This window comes from Carassius gibelio, chromosome B13, assembly GCF_023724105.1.
Source record: "Carassius gibelio isolate Cgi1373 ecotype wild population from Czech Republic chromosome B13, carGib1.2-hapl.c, whole genome shotgun sequence".
Classification (NCBI taxonomy): domain Eukaryota; kingdom Metazoa; phylum Chordata; class Actinopteri; order Cypriniformes; family Cyprinidae; genus Carassius; species Carassius gibelio.
The window spans coordinates 6,577,072-6,603,824 of NC_068408.1; the positions used below are offsets into that span (position 1 = coordinate 6,577,072).

General features: G+C 35.0%; 1 protein-coding gene across 1 annotated transcript in view; it reads left to right on the forward strand.

The window, feature by feature from the left end:
- Positions 1-26,753, forward strand: part of pcdh15a (protocadherin-related 15a) — a 168,874-nt gene that overhangs the window by 87,782 nt on the left and 54,339 nt on the right. Inside the window, exons 7-19 of the mRNA XM_052572828.1 lie at positions 325-444; positions 598-708; positions 3,146-3,316; positions 6,831-6,939; positions 7,154-7,266; positions 9,306-9,512; positions 10,329-10,463; positions 16,398-16,547; positions 18,971-19,164; positions 19,252-19,384; positions 20,518-20,597; positions 24,073-24,166; positions 26,268-26,396. Coding sequence (XP_052428788.1) covers positions 325-444; positions 598-708; positions 3,146-3,316; positions 6,831-6,939; positions 7,154-7,266; positions 9,306-9,512; positions 10,329-10,463; positions 16,398-16,547; positions 18,971-19,164; positions 19,252-19,384; positions 20,518-20,597; positions 24,073-24,166; positions 26,268-26,396 — 1,746 coding nt within the window. The remainder of the gene's footprint in view (positions 1-324; positions 445-597; positions 709-3,145; positions 3,317-6,830; positions 6,940-7,153; positions 7,267-9,305; positions 9,513-10,328; positions 10,464-16,397; positions 16,548-18,970; positions 19,165-19,251; positions 19,385-20,517; positions 20,598-24,072; positions 24,167-26,267; positions 26,397-26,753) is intronic.

The window sequence follows — 26,753 nt, forward strand, 5'->3', positions numbered from 1 at the left end:
GCAGTTGTAGATTTACCCTAACCTGTTATTTTAATATCGGTAGTGTGTGTATTTTTGTGCTGGCATATGTGCAGGTTTTGCTGTCTCTCTCCTTCCGTTTTGACTTTGGCTTTTTGTTGTCTTCTCTTTGTTTTCTTTTTCTTTGTATTTTCTTTCTCCCTCTTCTGTCTTCTAAGGGGATTCAGAAGGAACACACACACACATATACTCTATCTGGGTCAGACGGGTCACATCTGAGGCCTGTCAGAGTTGCTGTGTTGTTACACAAGCATATAGCCAGTGTCTGATGTTTGTTTCATGTGTTTTTTAATGATATCTCTTCAGCTCACTCCTGTCGGTACCACCATCTTCACCGGCTTCTCAGGAAACAATGGAGCCACGGACATCGATGACGGGCCGAATGGACAGATCGAATACGCCGTTCAGTACAACCCCAATGACCCGGTACTTCATCAGATCAAACAGACCTTCTGCAGTTACACTCAAGTTCTTCATTGTAATTAATGATTAATTTAAAGCAGTGACTTTATGAGTGAACTTTCAAACTGCAATGTTTTATTTAAAATAGTGCAATCTTTCTCTGTCTCTCTGTCTCAGATGTCAAACAGGACCGTGCGTGTTTCTGGGACGCTGTCTGGTAATATTGTTTTGGCAGAGCGGCTGAACTATGAGGACAGAACTCGCTATCTAATTATAGTCCAGGCTAATGTAAGATTATTAACACATAAAATATCCTTCACTATCATACTGTGTTGTTCCTTTACACCTAATACACTTAAGAAGAGTGTTTCAGGGTAAATATAACAACAGCTATAGTGACATGTGGTTGCTTACCACAGAATATAACTTTATAAACTGTGATTGCAATAATGCTCTTACAGTACAAAATAATGTTGCAAGGCCTAAAGCTGAGATAAATATGTGTAGCCACAAAGCTTAAACATTATGAATGTTCATCATGAGAGAAGGGTGAAGAAAAAAAAAATCTTACCATGTAATGCCTGCTTATATACTGAACAAAATTATAAATGCAACACTTTTGATCCCCTTTTTTTCATGAGCTGAACTCAGAGATATAAGACTTTTTCTATGTACACAAAAGGAATATTTCTCTCAAATATTGTTCACAAATCTGTCTAAATCTGTGTTAGTGAGCACTTCTCCTTTGCAGAGATAATCCATCCACCTCACAGGTGTGGCATACCAAGATGCTGATTGGACAGCATGATTATTGCACAGGTGTGCCTTAGACTGGCCACAATAAAAGGCCACTCTAAAATGTGCAGTTTTATCACACAGCACAATGCCACAAATTCAAAACCTCCAAATGAAAACTCACAAGTTCAAATTTAAATCCATAAACTTGCATATGCAAACTCGCATATACCTTTGATTTTACATGTGAAATTTGTTCAGTTCAAGTTTTGTGAGTTTGATTTTTTTTTATTTTTTTTTATTTGAAGGTTTTTGAGTTTGAATTTGTTCTTGCAACTTTAGGTTTTAGAGTTTTTGAACTTGCATTGGTGAGTGATCTAAATTTGTGAGTTTATGTTCATGAGTTTTTGAAGTTTGAATTTGTACTTGTGAGTTTAAAAGTTTTTGAATATACGTTGGTGAGTTTATTGTTTAAAATTTGAGGGTTGATGTTTTTTTAATTTAAAATTCATGTTGGTAATTTAGTGTTTACAAGTGTTAAGTTTATGTTAGAGGCTTTTTGAGTTCCGGTTTGTGAGATTGCATTTAATGGTTTATGTTTGTGAGTTTATAAGTTTGAATTCATACTTGCAAGTTTACAGTTGAGAGTTACTGAAGTTGCATTTGTGAGTTTATGGGTTTAAATTTGTTTTTGCAAGTATATGTTTATACGGAGCCCCGCACATGGCATGCAAGAAAAAATAGTATGCTAAGTCATGTACACAATTTACTAATCCGTTTCCTCAATGTACTAAAACGTGCACACGATTAATATTGGGTTCCCTCGATTTACTATTTCGTTAAATCGATTTATAAATTGTGCGCACAATTTGCTAATTCGTTCCCTCGATTTGATAAATCATGCGCACAATTTAACAAATTGAGGGAACGCAATAGTAAATCGAGGAAACGCAATAGTAATCGTGTGCAACCCTTACAATGTGCATATACTTGTACTAGTAATTGAAAGCTTACTAATCTGATCCATATAAAGAGTGAGTCATTAGCTGTAGGTCATTTAAGATAAAGATGATGCTAAATGACTTCTTACTCTGTAACCTTTCCTGTAGATTGCAAAAAATAACCTTGACTTTTTGGTCAAGTGGTCTGGGCCTGTTAGGTTGCCAGTTTGCACAACGCACTTTTTAAAATTCCAGGCACCTCCCTATATCTGTCACTGAATAACCGGCGTCCTGATTCACTTCCAAATGCATCCCTCCACCCTCACATGAGCTGCATAATCAACTAACTCCAAACCCGTCTAGAACAGCATCCCTATGAGGATGTCCACAACCTTGGAGGACATAAGCATGTTTTCTTAGAGCCAAATGGCTCAAATAAATGCTTTACATCAAGGCTGCAACAGTTCTCCTTGAAGAAAATCATTTCAGGATTTCAAAATGAGGGAATGGATTTGTTAACTGTGTTTTTTTTTTTTTTCTATTTCTTTCTGAAATCTTTTCGAAGAAGAAAATACAGAACAGCAGAGTTGGCTTTGATATGAATAATGCGCGTTTTATGCAGATCCTGGTTGTTGGAATTTGTTAAGTCAATAATTACAGTTGGGAGCATTATATTCAATTATTATTATTTATTTTTTTACCTGTTGGTCTGGATTCATTGCTATTAAATATCATCTTTAACATCTGATAGTATTTAAGATTTTCTGTGTGGAAAAATACAACGTTTCTAAACGGCCTCAAGTTCACAGTATGATATGCAAAAAACATTTTATGCATGTTCATTTAACAGTTTTATAAAACACTTTTTGCTTGTTCTATCAAAATGTAAATAAAAAAATAAGACTTTTGTGTTTAAATATTTAACAATACATTTAACTATTGTTCTTTTCCCTCATTCTTCTTTTCTCATTATTGTTGTCTCCCTGTATACTGATCTGTGATTGTATCTAAAGGTCTGTATCTATGGTAACATGCCAGCTTTTTTCCAGGACCGGGCTCCGTATCCGGGAACTCGTCGCACGGCAACCACTACTCTAACTCTGGATGTCTCGGATGGAGATGATCTGGGTCCTATGTTCCTCCCATGTGTTCTGGTCAACAACACACAGGACTGTAACCCCATCACATACCGTGTGGCTATTCCTGAGCTCACCGACCCGGTAAGAATTTGCAGAGAACTTCAGAGGACTTTAAATGTTGAATATTCCCTGGATCTCCTACTGGAAAAACAGGTCCAAACCAGGTAGCTGTAAGTGGATCTAGAACCATATAATGTTTGTGGTTTCTAGCTGGTCCCAGTTGGCTATTTAGAAACAATAAACCATATAAAACCAACTGCCATTTTGAGATTATACCTGGATTTTCAAGTATGGATGACTCAGAGCCTGTTCCTTGCCACAAGCTACAGTCATGATTCTGTATGCACCGTATGGTATAGCTAGGTACAAAGGCAGGAAGTTGTCTCAACTTGACCGAAACACTTCACCTGTGACCCAATGAGCAGAACAGGGTGATCTGAAGCTATGCAGAGGGCAGCCCAGGATAGATGCTTTCTCAGAGCTTTCTTGAGTGCTTGAGAACAAGGTTTGTGCACAAGATTGTGCCTTGAACATTAAAGAAAGAAATAAACTATGCACTGTATGTGCATTAATAATTCAGCCTCGCACAGCAAGGACCACTCACTGACTGTTTGCTATCATTCAAAAGTTTGGGGTATGTAATATATATATATATATATATATATATATATATATATATATATATATATATATATAACTGTCACCTTTTATCCATTTAATGCATTCTTGATGGATAAAATAATGCTTGCTAATGGTATAAAATAAAATTATAAATGGTATATGAATGGTGTATGAAAAAATACAGTTCAGCAGTTACATGAGCATTTACTTTTTTTTTATTTTTATTTAAAGAATCCAATAGTGAAATTTTGGTTGCTTGCAAGACATTTTGATGTCTTCACTGGATGTTGTATGGACAAGCACAAGAAAAGAGTAAAGCTCAGAATTTGTTTCATTGTGTTGTTGGCGTTTTGTTGACCCTTCACCGGTTAAATGTCAGTCCTTTCATAATTCCCATCACATACGTTGCTCTATTGACCTGTGCTTGGCTAAAGAGGAGACTCATAGGGCAGGGGCAGGAAGGCTGAGAATCTGGTACAGATTGTGTGAGATCAATGGACAGGGATTAGAGACCCTCAGGAAAACCACAGGGTTCATCACCCATCAAAGCCAAGATGTGAAGCTTTGATGATATCAGACCCCAGTAGAGGTGAGCTGCGGTGGGCAGACCTCTTAGGAGATGGATCTGTATTGAACCAAACAACATGTAGAAAAAACAGAGAGTCCAGACATACAGCCACGGCTGATCTTTGCTCAGGGGGGACTGCCGTAATTTATGCTAAAAATGTTTTCCACTGCAGATGGCTGCCAATTTCTGCACTGAATAAATGTGCTGCAGATTTGCTTCATTTTGAGCTGTTTTTACTTTCCTTTTTGCATTCTGCTAGCTGCAATTCATGCGTTTTCACAGACATCTATTTTTGCTTTTCTTGCTGTTCTCTGATTATCTCACAAATTATAAAGGATTAGTGTGTGAGGAAATCCATTTCAGAAATTTTATTAAGATTGGGGGACCCCCCCCCCCACACACACACACAAACACATTTTACAGTGGCTGTGTTTGGAGTAGCATACTACTATTTCTGCAGTAGGCTTATATTATGACTAATCTATATGGACATTTCATCTGTGCAAACATAAAATACATAAAAAATTAAATAAAATAAATTCAAGTTAAGTTAAATTTGATTTTGAAAAAGCAAATAAAAAAGTCTTCAAAGTATCAGCAAGGCTGCATTTATTTGATAAAAAATAGCAGTACAAACACAAATGTGAAATATTATTACAATTTAAAATAAGTGTTTTGCATTTTAATATTAAAAATGTTTCTTTGATGAATGGAAAGTTCTAAATAACAGCATTTGAAATATAAATATTTTGCAAGATTATAAATACTCCTAACATTACTGTCACTTCTGACAAATTTAGTGTGTCCTTACTGAAAAAAAGTATTAACTACTATAATAATAATAATCTTACTGACCGCAAACTTTAGTTATCTTTATTTGTTTGAGATGATAACTTATATCATTAACTAAATTTAACATAATGATAACGGGGTCATGTGGCAGCAATATAGCATGCTACTATTTTAAATAGTTGAAGTTCTGGGTGTGTGCATTATGAAACTATTTTAAAATTGTATGCTACATTGTAGTCACATTACCTTGCATGTTAAATTGAATTGAGGCTTCTTATACAGAACTGAAAATCCACATGCTTCACATTTTACTGCAGGGATTTTAAGAGTAGTATTTTAATAAGTTATTGTAAACACATTCTTTATAAATGCATAATGCGTATGGTTTCAGATACTATTTTTAAAACAATACTGTGTGTACTGTGCAATATGCAGTAAGCATTACGCTAGTGTTCCATTCCCAACATAGATTCTCTCTCATTTCCTTTGGCAGGAATAGTGGTAATTAATGAGGTCACATATTTAACAATTAGAGCTGGGATATGGTTCGAGAGTCTTTTTCCTGTCTCTAGGCACAGATTAATCGGCCTAATGCTTGCTGGAGGGGGGGATTATGGGTAGTTTTAAACGTCTCAGGTGGTCAAGAATTCTGATTTACTGTGCTCACATATTTAACATGGAAAGTCTGTATTTACGCTGCCATTTTAATGAAGCACTCATCCCAAAGGAGATGCCTCTTATTATCATATCTGTCAGAGGCCATATTTGTCTGCACGAAAAGCACACTCATCTGTAGAGCACAGATTAAAACAATCAAGTGTCCCAAGAGCTTTGCTTTTAACCCAGAGGAAAACATCCCTCACTGGAGGCTCTTTCATAGTTTGAGACTTAATGGAGATCTCAAAGTGTTTTATTTATGTAGGCTTTGTTTCGAATGTTTCTCCTGAAATTTGGAGAAGTAAAGTAGACACAAATGGTGTCTATAATTTAAAGGGCTTGAGTTAACAGGAACTAACAACGAACATCTAAACTAACATTAACATACTGTAACAGATGTGTTGCACATTGTTACTCATGGTGAGTTGAACGCGTGCTATAAGAATGAGAGTCCAAACAGATGATAAAAACATCAGGATAATCTCCAGTCCATGAATTAATGTCTTGTGAGAAACAAAAAAAAAAAAATCAAAAATATTTATTTCTAAAGGGAACAAATCTGAATTAGGTGAGATCTAAAATATAGCTAGCATTATTATTTTTGAAAGAGCCTGTGTACAGGAGTTTACTGGTCCGTATACTACACAATATGCACATGTCAGTCATTTACACAAGAAAACAGCCCAAATATGTTTGGATCTAAGAGAACATCATGGGCAACTTTTTCACTGGAGGAAGCATTATTATGAAGTATTGACTTGTATTATGGGCAGAAGTAAAGGTTTGAATCAAAACTGCCTTAACTGAAGAACTGGAGTCATGTGTTGATGCGGAATAGCATTAAAAAGCATCCAGACTAGGGTGAAACAAATATTATTTATATTGAATTAATTTAGCCAACTCTAATCTTGTTTGCCCCCTTAGTCAGTTATTCTTGTCTTCTTCTTTTTTTTCCAGAGCAAGCTGAACCCTTTGAATGTGACACCTCCCATTCGAGCCATCGACCAGGACAGAAACATCCAGCCACCCTCAGACAGACCGGGAATCATGTACTTCATACTAGTTGGTAGGTACTTTAATTCACACATTTTGCAAGTGTTGAAAAATAGACGCATATATACACAACTGTACTCTTAACCAATATTTCCATACATTTAAAAGAGAAACTCGGTTATTTTTAGGGTTTACAGCAGAATTTTTTTTATCCAATAGCTTAGTATAAATAATAGCATGACTCATATAATAACACAAGTTTCATGTCTCTCTGTACTGTGTTTCAGGTCAACCTGCCACGTACCCAGAATTCTTCTCGCTCAACAGGAGCACGGCTGAGCTGCGGCTGCTGAAGCCTGTGGACAGAGAGCTGTACCAGCGCTTCAATCTCGTTATTAAGGTCATTATATCATCATCAGGTTATCTTCTACAGATAAGAGAGGTTCATCTAACACCCAGAGGCTCTTACATTTAAGCGTCAATAAGAGTTTCATCATTTTTACAATAGTACTGGTTCAATGGTTCAATGCAAAAGAACACCCGGTGTTAACTGCAGTATATTTCTGGAAATATTCTCTTCATTTTGCAGCAGTAGTATCTGAAATTGAACACAGTCTGTATGTACACACTTTCACTTTGGTTTTGTTTAAAAACCTAGAGAGCTGTCTATTTAGGAAATAATTTAAAGGCTTTGTAGTTGCTTTCTTGATGCAAAAGATGCCATAAAAAAGGTACAAAGCATTAATAACTATAAAAAATTATCGCAAGGCAGCATCACATTTTATATAGATAAATATATATATATCTATATAAAATGTCATTTTATAGAGAATGTGGTTTCACACTGCAATCGTGATTAACTTACAAAAAAGAAGAGAAAGTGAAATGCTCTATAATTGTACTTTATTCAATGCTAAACAAATATATATATATATGTATATATTGACAAAACATACATACTGTTCAAAAGTTTGAGCACTTTTATTCAGCAAGAATACATTCAGTTGATCAGAAGTGAAAATATCAACATTTATAATGTTTCAAATGATTTTTATTAAAAATAAAAAAATAAATTCTGTATTTTTAAAAATGCATCATGGTTTCCACAACAATATTAAGCAGCAAAATAGTTTTTCTGAAAGATCACATGACACTGAAGCCTGAAGTAATGGCTGCTGAAAATTTGCATCACAGGAATAAATTACATCTTAAAATATATTAAAATGTAAGACATTTGTATTAAATGGTGAAAATATTTTGCAATTTACTGTATTTTTGCCAAATAAATGGAGTGCTGGTGAGACTTTTTTAAAAACATCTTTCCAATAACCATCTTTTGAACAGTAGTGTAGTCGTGTCTAATTAATATACTATTTTACCCAGGTTTTTGAATGAAAAATACTGTTTGTTTGCTTCTTACCACATCATTAGTTTAGCACTAAAATGAATCAATCATTCCGGTTTCCCATTAGCTTTGTGTAAAGAGCGTTATATGCCACACAGTTTCTGCCTATGTAGAGCATCACTTGAGATCCCGTTTCAGTTAGGATGCTGCCTTTGTAGGTGGTAGACAAGCAGGCAAGCAGTTCTCTAGCTTTTGGAATAGAGCTTTGTATATTCAGTTACATTAAACATGCTGTATCTTCTAATTGAGTTGAGCTGGAAGAGAAAGAGCAAGAGAGAGAAACTGAAAAAAGAAATCAATCGCTGATATGAAATTATTCTGCTCTGTCATAGATTTGGGAGGAACAACAGTGTAACAGCAGGGGTAATTTAAATGTTTCCTCTGTGAAACGATGCAAGACTGGGTTTGCTGTTATGATTTCGTTGTTTATAATAACAAAGAACGATACGCTATTCTCAGTTTGCTTCAAGCTTGCTGAAATTTGAGACCAAATAACAAACGAAACATTGCCGCTGTCAACATTGTCAGATGTGCGTATGTGTGCGTGTTTCAGTTGTGTGAAGTGTGCTATCGAGTTACTGAGCTGCAGTCTTTCATGGCTCCTTAATGAAATCAGTGATAGACAGGGTTCATAATTGAAATTAAAATAAAATATTCAGAGAGATGTATCCACATACTCCTCTTTTAATAAACAAAGACCAATTTGTGCCGTTTTGGGTCCATGAATTTTAACTGCTGGACTTTAATTAATGTATGAGTGAAGATGAATTCAAATCCTTTGATTAATTTGAATTTAATAGAAGAAAAAAAACTTTTTACTTGATTGGCTTGAGACATTACTATGATTTCTTTACACTAGTTTAACTACACTGAATTTTTTTATTTTATTTTAATAAAATGTATATAAAGTTTTATAGAAATTATAAAGAATATTTTTTATACATAATTAAAGAGTGTCAAGCAACTGTCAAGTTTAGGGCAACCTTACGCTTTTCTTTTTAGAGAATTTGAACAGTTTGTTTGTTTGTGAACAGGCCGAGCAGGATAACGGTCACCCTCTTCCTGCATACGCTGACCTGCAGATTGAAATTCTGGATGAGAACAACCAGGCGCCATATTTCCAGCGTTCCTCGTACCAAGGCTTCATCAGTGAGTCTGCCTCGGTTGGCACCACCATCTCAGGGGTTGCCAACCTCACGGCCCCGCTGGGCATCATCGCACTGGACAATGACATAGAAGAGGTGAGATGTTCTCATGAAATGTTCCAGGACAATTTTTAATTGTTGCTTCACTCCTGTCTTGGGAATGCAAAGATGCATAAAATCACAGATGGTTCAGTCTCTCCATATGTTTTATTTTGTAGCTGCTGCCAGGGGCCACACCAGTAGGTACCAGAGTGATGTGTGCCCTCTTTTCTTTTCTTATCTTTTCTTTTCTTTTGTATTTATAATATACTGGTTCAACAAATGCAGTTTTCTATCCTCCTTTGTTGTGTTTCCTATTAATACATGAGTTGCGACATGATATATTGAATAGTTTGTCTTTTTTTAGCCAGTAAGCTATTATTTGTCACAGTTCTGAGACATTGTTTGTGAGGCAGATGCTCTCATTCTAAACAGCAATCGATTGCACAAAAATGCGCATTCAAAAAGAGTTAACGGTTATATTTTTCGGTTTTCCTTGAAAAGAGAGACTATAAATTGTAACCCAATGTTATCATGGCTTATACATATGTAAATATACCAAACATGTCATTAATCGTATAATAAATACAATTGCACTTCTGTTGTTAAAATGTGCATGCACTTCATTTTTCTCTTTGGATTTATCCATTCGATTTTGACTTTAGAATTCTCTGGATTTTCAAAGAAGCTGTTGTATTTCTGTAGATGCTCTTGCATGTCAGAGTAAATGAGGTGGTCGAGTTACTCTTTCTTGCGTGTTATGCAACATGAGGATTGCGTGACTGCATGAGGTTTGTTTGGACGGTGTGTCATGCTCATGTTAATGTGTAGTAATTCTGCATTTGACCTCTCAACTCTGTTTGTTTTGTGAAGACTAAAGATCCTCAGTTGAAGATCACTCTGAATGACTACACCTCCATCTTCTCCATCACATCTACTGGCATCACACGCTACATTACTCTACTGAAACCAGTGGACCGAGAGATACAGACCAACTACACCTTAACGGTATGTGACACACAAACATAATGTGCATTCACATTGGCTTGTTTGAAAACCTCCTTTTGAATCACTTGCATTTCATGCCAAAAAAAAAAGTTTTTAATAATATATATATATATATATATATATATTAAGAATTAAGCCCTTTTTTAGTATGATTAAATTATTTAAGGACATTTTATGTATTGAAATGCATATTATGTCATTTTTTATCTATATTAGAGAGAAAAGGTCAGTAATTAATATTTAAATCAACCTAAATTAAAGATATTAATGCTATATACAATGAATGAAAATTTGATTTTTTAAGTATAAAATATATGTTTAAATGCATTTTAATATGTATAATATATGCATTTTATTGAGATTTTACTTTGATATGTCAACAAAAATGTCAAAGTTTAAATATTCCCAATCTGTAAATGTATAAAAATGCGATTAGCAAACACTAGTAAAATTATTCTAATGATTAAAAATCATTCATATAATAAATAATTGTGCCGCCAAAAAAATATGTTGTAACTATTAAATAAAGACACTATTTGAACTCTCTGGAATACACACTGCGTTTATCTGGAGTCCCTGTCACTCGTGTCTCTTTTCTCATTGAAAATGAATGACTGGTCGGTTCAGTGTCTTCAGTCTTCTGTCCTCTTGAGATTATTTACTACACTTCTGAGACCCTGTGTGAGTCACGATATGCCCTGTGGGACTCCTCTTGGCATGAGGAGCATCTCATTTATTAACAACAGGGAATGTTCTTACTTTAAGATGAATATTTCTGTCTCAAACATCAAGTCTCAGCATGACAACAGTTTGCTGTGATGAACAAAACAAAGCGACTGAAACGATGCTGTTTGTTCAGTATGTGAATTGTCTCTTCAGGACTCTGTCCATCGATCAGATCTATTGATCTGAGATTTGGGCTCAAGTGTCTCTGATCTTTCCAGAATCTCTCATCTCCAAGGAGCAGTTAAAAAAACAGCTGGATCACAGGAGGAGCATTTGAGCACAGTGTTTTGATCATTGTTTAATCTGAGAGATGGTGTCTTTTTCATGGATTGTTCACTGTAGTGACGTGTCGAGATGAGTTTCAATTGGGGGTTTCCGTTTCAGTTTGGGATGAAGTACATTAGGCAAGATGAAGTCTGAATAATTGAAAAATGTTATGTCAGGGTAATGGTGTATATATATATAAGGGATGTAACGGTACGCAAAAATCACGGTTCGGTACATACCTCGGTTTTAAATTCACGGTTCGGTTCATTTTCGGTACAGTAAGGGAAAGAAATGCAAACATTAAACTGCAAGTTGTTTATTACTATACACTTAAAAAAAATACTTTTCAATAAAATATATATAAAATAAAAAAAGAATAAGAAATAAAATACTGCTGCAAAGTTCTCCACATAATAAAATACTCTCAGTCTCAAACCAATATCATATAATAAAATATAATGAAAAATATAAATAAATAACTATGATTACAGTGCAGCATTACCAATCCCAGCTTGTAGGCCTGCTTCACCAGAACCGTGCCGTGCCTGCTGCTGTAGGTGACATAGAGGGAGACCGCCCACAGACCAGGCTCTTGTCTTCATGACATCAATATCTATACTTCATGTTGAGCATAAATATAAACCCTACTGATAAAAGACACCGTCAACAGTATTGACTGCAAAGTAGACTAAGTTTGACAGGTGCAATATTTGAAAATCGATAATTATTAATTTATTTTTTAAATTACATTTATATCTGAATTTATGTCAACCTATAGACTTTCAAACATCAAAGTGTCATGAATTAATATGTATTTGTGTACAAAATTACATATAAACATATTTTTCTATTCTATTTTGCCTGGAAACGCTTCCAACATGCTTGCGTGTCGCGTGAAAAATAGGCGTCGGTTCTATTTCTAGCATGCACGCGTTTTCGGCGCGTCTCACTCAGGCAGTCTGCAAGCTCTAACCTGTTAACATGGAGCCGAATTAAAAACAGACACGCCACGCAGCTGAGATCTTGGATGTTATAAGTGACGTGCGAAGAACGGGCCCCTGGGTGGGATTTGCGCTGAACGCGGAGACTTCCGCCACTTAATATGTTCGTTTGGAAACACGAAAATGTACTTATAATCCACGCACAAAATATTGCATTCCGTCATTCGGTACACACGTGCACCGTACCGAAACGGTCCGGTATATATATATATAAAAGTGTGTTTTACCCCCAGAACATGATTTTTACAGAGGGACCCCCCTTGAAACTAGTTAGGCTAGTTTTTAATAAGCAATTGGAATGGGGTTTCATTGTGAAAACCTGGCAACTCCGATATTTGTTCTTGAACCTGAAAAGCCAGAGTTTGCTCTAACTAAACTCAAAACTTAAATGTGTAGCCATTTAAAGCAGGATTATGACATAGGCCTCTGGCTTTTGCCAGTCATGCTTTAGAATTTTGGGAGGGTCATTCACATTGCCTTCACTTGGACACGCCCCTGATCACAGCGAGATTGCGATGATTTAGGATCTGATAATCAGCATTAATCCTTTAGAAAGGCTTAACAATAGTCTGCTTATCAGCACAAAACAGAGGCCCAATCACATTCAATATGTTTTCTTTTATAAAGAACAAACAGACTGCAACAAGAACATGACAGGAAATTAGCTGTGGAGTTATTAGTCCTGGAGGGAGACCAACATTATCAAAGTCCACATCCCTGCAGTCTGATTTTAATGCTAAATTTCACCCAAAAGTCAAATTCTGTTATCATTTACTCATCTCATTTTGTCAAAAACCAATATGATTTTTTATTTTTTTTTATCTGTTCCCTTTCAGTGAACAGCTCTAATGAGAGCCATTTCTTCTTAGAGTGAAGAACATTTTAACAATTTATAATCTAAGGAACATTTTTCCAATTTAAAGAACATTCTGTGTAATGGAAAGGTTCCATGCTTTTTAAAGGTTCTTCATGGACCTGTAGATGCCACTGAAGAAGAGTATGGAATGCAAAAGAAGATGTTTAGCAGAATGATCAAGCAGGTGTCCTCCATAAAATGAAACTGAATGATGACCAAGGGCTCTCGAGCTCCAAAAAACTGAAGTAAAAGGTGACAAAATTGTCTTTCTGGCTGAACTGAGTCTGGTTTTGGAGTGAGGGGGAATTGCTCATGCAGTGTGTTCTTTTTGGCTCTGAGCAGTCACATCATTCAAACGTGGCCTGTCTCAGGGGTTCAGCTGGACAGTTGATCCTCTGACAGGCCAAAGTTTGAATTCCCATCACAATTCTCCTGCCTCTCTTTAACTGACAAACACCTTTTCCCCTCATCCTCTGATCCTCCCTATCTCTCTCAGAACAACCAGCTGCAACCACAAAACAAAACTTAGATCTCTTTAATGTCTCAGTCGTTTCTTCTCGACAACAAAGACATTAAATGGAGAGCAAATGGACACTGATGCTTAAGTCTCCTGCTTGTCAGTAGTCTCACATGTTTCTCCTCTTGAGTTTCAGAAGAGATCTTAAATGAAACACAAGCTAGACTTCCTTGAAGTCTCCTGAGCTACTTCCTTTGGGAGTTTCTAATATGTGGGTTTTTCTGAGCACATGTTTTTTAGCCTTGCTTTTTTGTTTATTCAATTTGGTACTTTCATTGCCTATTCAAAATCCATTACGGCCAGGCACACGGAGGGGAAACTGGATAAAAATGCTCTTTAAATGACAGAAACAGGGCTGCAATTTTCTCAGGCAGATGCTGAGATGTGTTTTGTGGTGGAAGTTATTGTAAGGTAAAAAGTGAAGTTTTTGATCACTATGAGATCCGATGACACTCTTTCATGCTGTCTTGGACTTGCACTTTGTTCTGTCTCTTCAATTTCTCTTTTTATTGCTGTACCTTAATATGCCTTTTGACTGTGTTTGATTGAATATGTGCAGCTTTGAGACTAGTAGTCTGAAATACTCTCACATCGTTTTCAAAGGCATTGTGGGACAGATAGACAGCTGAAGAGCTTACAGTAGAGCTGAACATACCAGGGCTACAACAGTTAACTAAAACTAAAATCATAAAAAATATAATAATAATGAAATTAATAACAATAAAAATACTTTGGCTAGTTGAGAAGGCAGCATTTGTCATTTTCATTTAACTTTATGTACTAAAATAGCTAAAACTAACTGAAATAAATTAATAATAACAATATAGACATGTTAATGGGATGGTTAACCCAAAAATGATAAGTGAAAAATAGAAAAATATCCATGTTTCAAACATAATAAAGACTTTGCTCTTACTTCCGTTATCTGTCAAATGCAGAAACCGTTCCAGCGGATATAACAGCACGTATTTGTTTGTTTATAGGAGCAAAGGAAGTCAAGTTTCTTTACTTTAGCAAAGGAAATCTTCTTGGCTTATATTGAAATCCTCCGACAATTTTATTTGCAAATTCTCAGTTTTTACGTCTAAATCATGATCGGCGTTTTTTTTTTTCTTTTTTTTCCTCCACATTCGTCACTAATCATGCAACACCAACGTCTTACGTCATCCGTCAAAAAAAAAAGAAAAAAAAATTGTTTATTACGTTTGAAATATGTATATTTTTCTTACAAGAATGCATGGATTCACCACAGAAGCCATTTAATAAATAATAATAAAAAATGTTGTAGTTGATGATAGTGATGATAATGATGATGATGTTTTTGTTGTCGTTGTTATTATTACTATATTATCAACATCATCAACATCCTTTTTTTGTCTTTATTATTATTTAAACCTTGTTTAAACATTCCGTTATAGTGTGTTTTTATTGATCGTATCAGTGGAAATAGATGGCATAAGAATTATTTTTCAGTTTAATTTGTATTTAAAAATTAATTTCATAATTTTGCTAATCCAAAATAAAAGTCCTCCCTCTGCCTGAACTGAAAATGCATATTTCAGCTATACTATAGTAGACACCAAGCAGCTGAAAGATCTCCAAGAATCAGCTTCCATACACTCCTTAAGGTCAAACCCAGCAAGTGGTCAGTAACAGCGAGTGTCTAATAACGGCACACTCGAGCGTTCAGCCTGCCTAGGGCTAATGAAAGTCCACTTGGATATAGACCAAACCACTCTTGAGATCCCACTGGCCTGGAGCTGTTCTCCAATGCAGTGTTTACGTATGCAAAGCTCTCCTCTCCTGCTCAAACTGAGAAACCGCTGGGCTTTGATCCACATTTACTGCCATGATTCTCTGGGGGAAAAGCTCATGGAAATGCAAGCGAGGAACAACAGAGTAACCTACAGCTGCTAGCTCAGCACTTTGAGTGCCTTTGAAAGGAGTGCAGTGGGAGACTCTGGACAAATGTTTGCTGTGGCAGTTTTAGCCGATAACATTTGTAAGCTGTCCTATAATACTGAGAATTTGTTGTATGAAGTGCCCACATGCGAATCAAATCAAAACAGCAGAACTATTCTAAATTAATACGAAGAAACAAAAATCTAGATTTCCAGTAAAACTGCAAAAAAAAAAAAAAAATACGAATAAATCCTGAAGTTACTGTATAAAGTAAAATTATACATAATGTAATTATATTAATTATGTAATATTTTATATTGAAAACAAAAATTTCATAGTAGTTATATATACACACAAACACACATTTTAATAATTTATAAGTTTTTATATATAGATTTAGTTTTGTATATATTAATGCTGTCAGTTAATCACATAAAAAAAAAATATATATATATATATATATATATATATAAGTATATTTACATTTTTACATGTGATTTAATCAATTTGGTAGTGCAGATAGATAGATAGATAGATAGATAGATAGATAGATAGATAGATAGATAGATAGATAGATAGATAGATAGATAGATAGATGTTCAAAAATAATCGTGTTGTGTAATGCTTTTGAAATTCTTTATTTATTATCCCCACCCCCCCCAAAGCTGGTGGCATCTGATGGCGTTCAGCAGAGCAGACCGGTGACGGTGGACATCCTGGTCATCGACGCGAATGACAACACACCCACTTTCAGTCAGGTGTCCTACAGTGTGGAGATCTTCACTAACATGCTGCCCGGACAGACCGTCCTGCAGGTGAGGACACAGCACCAAAGCTCAGAAACACTCACTTTACTCACCAATAGCCTTTTATGAATCATTTATTCATAGCGGAGTGTTTGTTGAGAACTCTAAATGTGATTTGGAGTGTGAAATGAACTCGGCACTATGTTTGTTTCATTAATAACTGAAGATTCTAGTCAAATTACTGAATGTGACTCAACAGCTTGTGGGATATTTAAAAAAGAATAATAATTCTGATGAAATATGTGAAAAATGCATTGAAAAGTGAAGCAAACAGTCATTCAGCTAAATGAACACAAAGAGAGCAGTCAATAAAGCAACTTTTTAAAGAGGAACCAGATCATATGAACCGCAGCTAATGAACTGCAGTGAGTCATACTGTGATCTGTTTACATCTTTAACCAGACTCCAATGTTGAGAAATAGCTTGCTTCTAAAATGGTCGAAAGTGTCTAATTTAACTGCATGTTTCAGCTGTCCCAGTGCTTTCAACAATGCAGCATTTCCAGTAACAAACTACTTTTTCGACAACAACAAAAAAGTAGCATGGGGAAAAAGATTAATTCGGTCTTTGCATATTTTTATTGTGAAATATTTCATGATTTAAGTGCTGCTCTCCATCAGTATCTTTCCACATAATTGTCTTTTTTAATTTTAGTTTTATCAGTTGTATATTAGTGTAAGTTGAAGGTATACATCAGTGAATATAGTATTCCCCAGTTAATAGTTTGACTTTATTTAGCTTTTCAGCTTGTTATGTAGCTAACAATGTTTTTAGCTTCAGCCAAGCTTTTTTAAGTAAGTAGCTTTTCTATAATTAAATTGCTTTAAATTATTCAGTTTCAAAGTAGCTTTCACTACACTGATTTGTTCGGGTGACCTGTCCATCTGTCGCTCTCATTCTGTCTCTTCCATTTGCAACATTTTGTGAATGACAAATACATCTAGGTACATCAGTACATTGAAGATCAGTTCAACAACTTTATTAGCTTGATCTATAAACATAATGCAGCTTATTCTGCAATTCTAAGATTGTGTATTCGGTCAGTTGACACTTCTGTAAATAACCAAACTGTTTGTATAGACTAGCATTAAGCTCTCAGAAGGCAAATGGCATGCTATTTTCATTTGCATTGTGAAAGTGGCTTGTGTAGACATGGTGGGCTGACAAAAAGTGGGACAAAATGATATAAAGTGAACATAATGTGTGCTTTTCTGTCCCTCAGGCTATGGCATATTCACTCTCTCTCAGTAACGATTCTCTCAGCTTTATTTTGGCACTCTGCTCATGTTCTGCTCTGCCTGTGTTTGTCTCATTCTGTCACGGCTGGGTCACGATTCAACGGAAAATCAGTCACATAAAGGCCTGTAGTTTCTCTTGAAATAACAAGCTGCTCTGATCCTGCTGGAATGAGGTCACAGGTCACAGCTAGGTCAGCCGGGCCACTTGGATGTGTTTTATAAGCCATATTTGCTGCCCTCGAGTGAGTGTGTGTGGTTGAGAATTATTTTTCCTTACCTCAGCACTCCAAGCAGCTAAAGGCACGGCGGTACAGATCAGTGCTTCTAGAGAGTTTTCTCAATAATGAGAGCCGTGGATGGAGGTGGCGCTTTCTTATTAGCAGGACTTTGAATTAATTACCCTTAGGGTGTATTTATTGCCCCGGTGCTTTTAAAGACGATAACGTTCGAAGTTAAGTGTTTACATCTAAATGCGCGCATTTGAACCTAATCAGAAGTGTTTAGTCTTTGATCTGTATCTTTGTGTTTGAGAATTTATCCTGAATAATCATATTATGCTGCTTTTACACCTCATTAATGCAGAGGGTCTAATCTGCATTTTAATAAGGATGGATGGATGGATTTTCTCTTATGGCTGATTTAAAGTAATGAGTGTTGAGTTTAAAGAAAGTAAAAGTTCAGCGAGTAGAACTGAGACCTCATCTGTAAATATTGGGAGAAAAAGGCATTTAAATATTATGAAAAAACTATGGTACCATGGTGCCACCATATGGTTTTTAAGCCATGCATTATAGAAGTACAATGTTATTCAGTAAAGTGTACAGTAGATCTCATTTGAATGAGATCCCTAATCTTAATTTAATTCTGATCAAATTGTGAGTCAAAACAGACTAATACAATTCTATAAATATATATTTATGCATATATAATGTTGATATTTTAATATATTTTATTAAATAAAGTTTATTTAATATATTTTATATTAATATTTATTTTTTAATTCATTATTTGTATTTGTTGATTTGAAACTGCTGTTGGTGTGTGCATTCTCTCTCAAGTTAACAAAAAGATTAAAAACCTAAATATATTCAATTCCGAGTAAATTACCATAGCTCTTTTTGGAAGAGTAATGAAGATCAGTATGAAACAAATGAATGTGGCATCAAATAATACTGGCTCTGTTTGTTCTGTCAGTTGACGGCTCAGGACGCTGACGCTGGTTTAAACGGCCTCATCACATACGCCATCCTGGCTGGAGATCAAGGTGATTTCATCATCAACAACCGCACAGGACGAATCACCTTAGCACCAGGGGTCAGACTGACTGTCGGCCGTTCCTACACGCTGACCGTCAGAGCGTCAGACAACGCTCCTGACACAGAGAGGAGGTCAGTGTGACTTCATTACATCAGTTACATCTCTGAGTCTTTGCTTTTGTCTTTGGTCTTTTATTTTCTTTATCATTCTGTGTATAGGAGCTCCATAACTACAGTCTACATAGAGGTTCTGCCACCCAACAATCAGAGTCCACCACGATTCCCCCTACAGACCTACAACCTGGAGATCAGCGAGGCCATGAGGATAGGAGCCATACTGCTGAATCTGCAGGTACACACACAGATTTCACTTGGAATGGAATATTAACCTACAGTTTACTGAATACAATACAGCATACTCTAAACTTCCAACTTTTTAAACAGTATTTCAACATGGTCATAAAAATATCTGGAAATTTTAAAATTCTCAGTTCTGGAAATGGAAATGTCTAATTTAATAATACATTTAATAATAATTATTTAAGTAATATAATGGTAATAATAATAATAATAATAATAAAATAATATAATATAATATAATATAATATAATATAATATAATATAATATAACAATTTATTTAATAACAATAATATTTTATTTAATCTATTTTAATATTTTAGTCATGCTTTCTTCATTTTTAAATCATTATTATTGTTCTAAATTGACTTTTAATTTTTATTTGTGCGTGCAATCTATTAAATGGTTTGAACAAATTCTTATCCAGTAATCATGAATGACTGAAAAAGTCTTGAAAAATTCATGGGTCAATATGTGTTGGAAGCCTGGTCTTAAGCCTTTGAAGTCTGATCAAATTAGAAAAAAAAAGATGTTGGCAGATACACTGGAAATAGAAGGTCAGGTTGAATGCATTGCATTGTGGGATACAGTATCCCACGCAGTATGCCCTTTTGTATACTGCACATTTTGATAAATGTGGTAGGTCATCTGGGTATTCTGTGCATGCAAAAAAAAAAAAAAAAAATTAGCATAGTACTGAATGCACATAAAGATACTGCTGAAGTGGAGTGTGTAGATAGCCGTTCTGAACATGGCCACATGTAAACAGTCATTTCTTTTTTAATAAGATAATATGAAATTATTTTTATAATTATACATTTATTCGAAAATATTTTATGATTTTACAACTCAACTGCACTGACAAATTGAGCTGTCAAACTCAGAAAACAGCATAATCAATATCAGCAGGTATCCTGGAAAAAAGCGTAGGGTTATACATTTAGATGTGTTATAAAATGTCACAGATTCTACAGTTGTTCATCATGTCCTTCAAACAGATTTGACCTTTTCATTTAAGTGTATTGTTATGCTGCAATTGATTTCATGTTACATTGATTTTGTTTCACCAGCTGGTACTTGTCTGAACTACTAGTGTAAACTGAGTGTGAAATGATGTATTTTCACAGGCTACAGACCGAGAGCTGGATCCCATCGTCTACCAGATACGGAGCGGTGACCCGCAGCAGGTCTTCAACATTTCACAAACGTAAGTTTTCATTAATAAATAAAATTCCTCAGTTAAGAATGAACAGATCTTGTATTGCAATTCAGAATTCTATTTGTTTGCACATCTTGAATAGCAACATTATCATTTTAGGGACAGAAATGTGTAGTACATATATGGCATATGGTCTATACAGTATGTACATCTGTGCATCTCTCTGCATGAGAATCCCTCATTGGAGGAAAGAAGACGAGACAAATGCATAAACAAGCTTTGAGTGTGATTGTTTCTGGGTAATAATGTGTGAGAATTTGAAAGGCTTTGTTTTATGATAACATGCAGTTGGTTTATTAGTGACTTATGATTGTTGTCTGTAGTAAAAAAAAGAGAGTTATCAGAGCAGAGAGCTAGTGTTATATACATCTCTTGTAATTTTTTTCTCATTTTTCTTTTTTCACTTAATCTGTTCTTTTGTTTTTTTTGTATTTTCTTTTTTGTCTCACCTCATCTAGTCTGTTCTCTGCATGCTCCATCTCATCATGGTCTGCTTTGCCTTGCCTAGTCTAATTTCATCGGGTCTGGTCTAATCTTTTCTTTCCATGTCTTTCTTATCATTTATCTTCTCATTATGTCTCATCTCGTCGGTTCTCTTCACATCTCGTATCACCTTGTTTCACATCTCGTATCACTGCATCATTATCACTTCATCTCTTCTCTTCTCTTCTCTTCTCCTCCTTCTCTTCTCGCTACATGTCATATTTCAACTGTTGTGTCACTTCTCTTGAGTTTTTAAAGAGTTTTTATTGTGTTAGTTTTCATTTGGTTTCCTCTTCTTGTTTTTTTTAAATTGCCTTGTCATCTCGTCTCATCTCATCTCATCTTCGTAGCTCATCTCATCTTGTCTCATCTCATCTTTTTTGGGGTGATGTATGCCTTTTTTACTGGACAGGACAGTAGAGAGCAGGAGGGAATGCATTGGGTGGAGGTGGGGAGTGATGAACTTTAAAATGGGAATCGAACTCGGGCCCCGAACACAGTTGAACTATATGATGGTGCACTAACCAAGAGGGTGTCAGCGCATACATCTCATCTTATCTTGCCTCATTTCATATTTCATCTCATCTCATCTAGGGCTGAAAAATATAGATTATTTGCATGATCGATTGTCGTTTAAATAAAAAATCAGTTAATTGATCTATATAATTGATCATCTATTGGATGCACGCAGTCACCGGCATGACAGGATGTGCAAAAGCCACACACACACACACACACACAATGCTTCCTCACTTGAATTAATGGGGTTTTAGTCTGAATAAAATGTTAGTAGCAGGATTATAAAATGAATAGATTTGATTATGATCATTTGATAAAATGAAGAGAGTTTGTCATATGTTTGAGATCATTTTACTTTGTTGACTGTTTTCTGGCACGGAGACCGCTGAATGAGCCTCCTTAAGTGTTTTTTTTTTCCGTTTCATCTTTATATCTTGTCTTATCTCATGTTGCCTCATCACATCTCATCTTATCTTGTCTCATCTCATCTTCATATCTCCTCTCATCTCATCTGGTCTCATCACATCTCCTTATCTTTGTATCTTGTCTCATCTCATCTTGCCTCATCACATCTCATCATATCATGTCTCATCTCATCTCACCTTTAATTGTTTCTTTGTGTCAATAATCATCTTTCTCATCTAGTTTAATTTAGTCTCTTCTCTTTTCACCTTATCTCCTCTATTTATTTTACCTTGCCTCATTTTCCTTCATCTCATCTCATCTCATCTCAACTTGTCTCTTCTAAATCTATCAGCTATCTTCAAATCTCATGTGATATGGCTTTCTTACTGACTACATCTCTTCTCTTCTCTTCTCTTCTCTTCTCTTCTCTTCTCTTCTCTTCTCTTCTCTTCTCTTCTCTTCTCTTCTCTTCTCTTCTCTTCTCTTCTCTTCTCTTGATTAATATTATCAGTAATGTCACTAGTAAAAATGTGGAGAGGTTTTGTGAGGTGACCGCTGAAATAAAACCCTCTTACACTGATTTGTCTTACAAAGGATTTTTTTTCTGTTGAAGAAACAGCAAAGACAGTTGAAGAGTCATTAAAAAGGGATGTTAAAATTTAAAGACTTTGCCTTGAATGCTGTGTGGCTGGCAGAAGGTTTGTGAGGCCGAAAGAAAAGAGAATCCCAGTTACTGAAGTGTTTTATACGGCTGTTTCGCAGGCTTCAGAGGACACGTTCAATATCGCTTTTGTAGAGGTCAACTGAGGAGGAATATAATTCTACACACACACACACACACACACATGAGCAAGCAGCACAGCAGCCTGCTTCTTCTGCTGTGTGTGACTGTAATGTTAACAGGATCTTGTCTGTCCATCCTCATCCACCACTCCCCCCCCACACACACACACACACACACACGTGTGAGCTCACTGTAGGATGAGCCTGGTGATTCACAGAAATCCTATTGGTCTACAAATGATAATGGCCGGTTCAGCGTGGATGATCACAGATATTGGTTGTTGAATTGCACATGTAGAGATCAATGTTTATTTACTATCTACATTGATTGTTTTAGCAGCTGATTCAACAAAGGAATTGTGTAAATTATGGTCTCGACACAAACACACCCAAAAATGTAATCCTGAATACAATTTCCAAGGCACAGTTTCTGATTTTACAGGTCATTCTGTGTTCTGAGTACATGTTGAACGTACGTGTGAAACTCTGTCATAATTTACTCACACTCATGTTATTCTAAAAATGTTGTTTATGTTGATTGTTTTTCTATGTAATTAAATTGGAGGAGCTGTCAAGATTAAAAAAAAAATAAAACAAAAATGACTAAAAGCATGTTAAAAATGTGATAGGAATAGCCTGTTTGATTCATTACTCTGAGCAGCTGCAATAGATTTTTATTTTTCAATAGATTGGCACTTTTTTTCTCCCAAATCTCATTTGTGCTATTTGAATATTTGCATAATTTGGTACATCATGATTAGGTTATGAGACCTAATGATGTTTGCCATCATTGATGTGACACATCTTGAATCACCATATGTATATATATATATATATATATATATATATATATATATATATATACATATATATATATGTGTGTGTGTGTGTGTGTGTGTATATATATATCAGTTCCATTTAAAGTAATTTATTGACAATATTACAATATTATGTTTACATACAGCATTGCCAAATAATTATTCAAAATAATGACAATAACACGAACCTATAAAAACTGTATTAAGGTGTTAGTAATGAACAAAATCACAAAAAAATATTATGAATGAATACAATCGAGATAAAAAAAATACTATAGCATAAAAATCTACTTTTTTCAAGGCATAATGAAGAAAAGCAATACAGTAATATTATGTACAATGATGTTCTTTGCTAATATTGATCAGGGCAGTAGTTGGTTTCTGAGATTGTGCAGCTAAATATATACTGTATATTTAAATAGAAAAACAAAAGAAAATGTTATGTGTCTGTTCAGTATAGGTCTTCTGCTGCTGGCCAAACCTCTGGACAGAGAGACCATTGACCAGTATCGCCTCATCGTCACGGCATCTGACGGCCACCCAGGAGGGGTGAGACTGCACCCATCCCCAAAATCAGCACTTTTACACTGACTGACAGCTGCTCTGATTCAAACGTCTGATCTCTTCACAACCTCTTTTCATATCTTTCATATAATATGTGTCATGCCACATTCTAGTGTTGCTTTAAATGCATATTTTCACAAAAGTACCCATAAACCAAGCTGGAAAAAACTCCATATTTCTATAAAATTTGTTATTCATTAATTATTATTATTATTATTTTTTTTTGCATAGTCATTACTGTCAAAAACTTCTCAAGGATGTTCTGTAATGAGACTCAGTGCACATCTTGTTTAAACACATTCACCTTTTTAAAAGAACATTTACTTGTATTATCGGCTTAGCTTCTCTAATGAGAGAACTTGAGCAAACAGAGAAACGCCGGAGTGCTAAATGACTGCATGAAGCTCATTTATCAAACACGGGCTGATATATGTAGAGCCGATGAAGAGGGAGTTTTCTAGGAAGACAGGCACATTAAAAGCGTTTTGAGTCAGAAGGACGTGCCTTCATCTTTCCCTGCGCAACATGACTGGGCAAAATGACTTTCATCTGGTCAAACAAGTCCATTAAATCATTTACATTTCAGATCATGGACATAGAAAGTGCAAAGTGGTTAATTAATCAATGTAATTTACCTGACCTCCACCTCTTAAAGCATTATAATGATATCTAATGAAATATTCAGTGCAGCTCACATTCTTGAGATCAAACAGGCTTCAGTGAGGTTCAGCACATTCGTATTGCACTTGTCCTTCAGTCTGTGTGTGTGTATGTGTGTGTGTGTTTGATGGTGTTGATGCCTCTTGACAGAATTGTAGGGGGGGAAAATTATAGTGCACCTGAACATGTTTTTGCCAAACAACAACTCCATCTATGACTACATTTTTTTTTTTTTTTTTTTTTTTTGTGAATTAATTTTTCATGCACATCCCACTGGGATTTAAACTCTACATGTGATTCTTGACTGATCAGTTGAATTTATATTCATAACTGTGTGCTATTAAACTTTTAAGCCCCAGGAACTCAATTGCTTATGATTTAATTACATCTCTGCAAATGTGTTTCTGGAATAGAGTCAGAAACTAAATGGTGACACTATTTATTTATTAATTTTTTTTTTTCCAGGGAAGTCATTTTCAATATTTAAAAAGGCAAGAGACAGCAGCATGGTGATTGTCAGAGAGAATGCTGTGAAAGGTTCAGGGTTTGACAGCAAGAGCACACTGAACTCCAGGGTTCAGTAGAACTGTCAGGACTGGGCTTTTTGTATGTATATAGGCACTAAAAAACAATTCATAACCAAATTTTTCAGATGTATGTTTAAGCATAAATGCTTTTATTTTTAATTTAGTATTTAGATTTTATTCTCTTTCCATTATTATTATTATTATTATTATTATTATTATTATTATTATTATTATTATTATTATTTATATATAAATAAGTTAGGTTTAAGTGTTTTAGGGCTGCATAAATGAATGCTGGAACTAGTATCATTAAAAATATTTAATGCCATTTTATTTCTCAGCACAGTCTAGTGCTTTGTAGTGCCTTGAACATTAATCTAAACATTAATGTGTATTTTAAAATATAAAAATAATATATATATATATATATATATATATATATATATATATATATATATATATATATATATATATACAATAAATAAATTAGCTAGTTTTATTTTATTTTTATTTCTATTTTATTACCAATTTTAGTTTTTTTATTAGTTTTTAGTCAGATGGGTTGTTAAGCTTTACAATATGCCATCTGACAAACAGAAATAAATAATAATAATAATAATAATTAGCTAAAATGATTTTGAATTAATTTTATTGTAAATTTGAGTTTTTCCTTTTTTTTTTCCCTTTTTTTTTATATTGCCATAATCGTAATCATTCTTAGTTGCCATTCAATTACATTCTTACCAAAGATTTATTACCATTACCAACCTCAAAAATCATTTCTAAGATAGTAAAATCATTTAGTTTCAGGACCAGCAAGAATGTTGATCCTGAACTTGTCATTCTTACTTATTTAATTCATTCCTGATGATATTTAATTACTCTGTCCTTATTTGTAGATTTCCACGGCTACTGTCAGCATCGTCATCACGGATGTTAATGACAACGACCCCAGCTTCGACCTCACTCTACTCAGAAACCTAACCGTGAGGGAGGAAGAGGCCAATGCGTTCGTGGGTCGAGTCAGGGTAAGTTCCATGACAAACCATATGATGTATTTTTGTTTTGGTGAATTTGCTGTCTTCTGAGGGTCTCAACCGTCATGCCACACAGATCTTCAGACATCACTTTGTATCATTCTCTAATTAAGTCATGGTAAATTAGAGTCATTAGTCACCTTACAGTCAGTCCCTGATGACTGCTGCTGTTCCGCCCTGCCAAGTGGTTGGATTTTTAATTAGCGTGTTTGATTAATCATGCTTTGGTTGGTTAGAAAGATAATCAATGAAAGATGCGTCAGGCTTTCATTCACAATGCCGTGTTGTCATCATGCGTCTCTTTATCGCTCATTTGTTTCTCTGTGATGTCTTGATCACTGAGTTCGG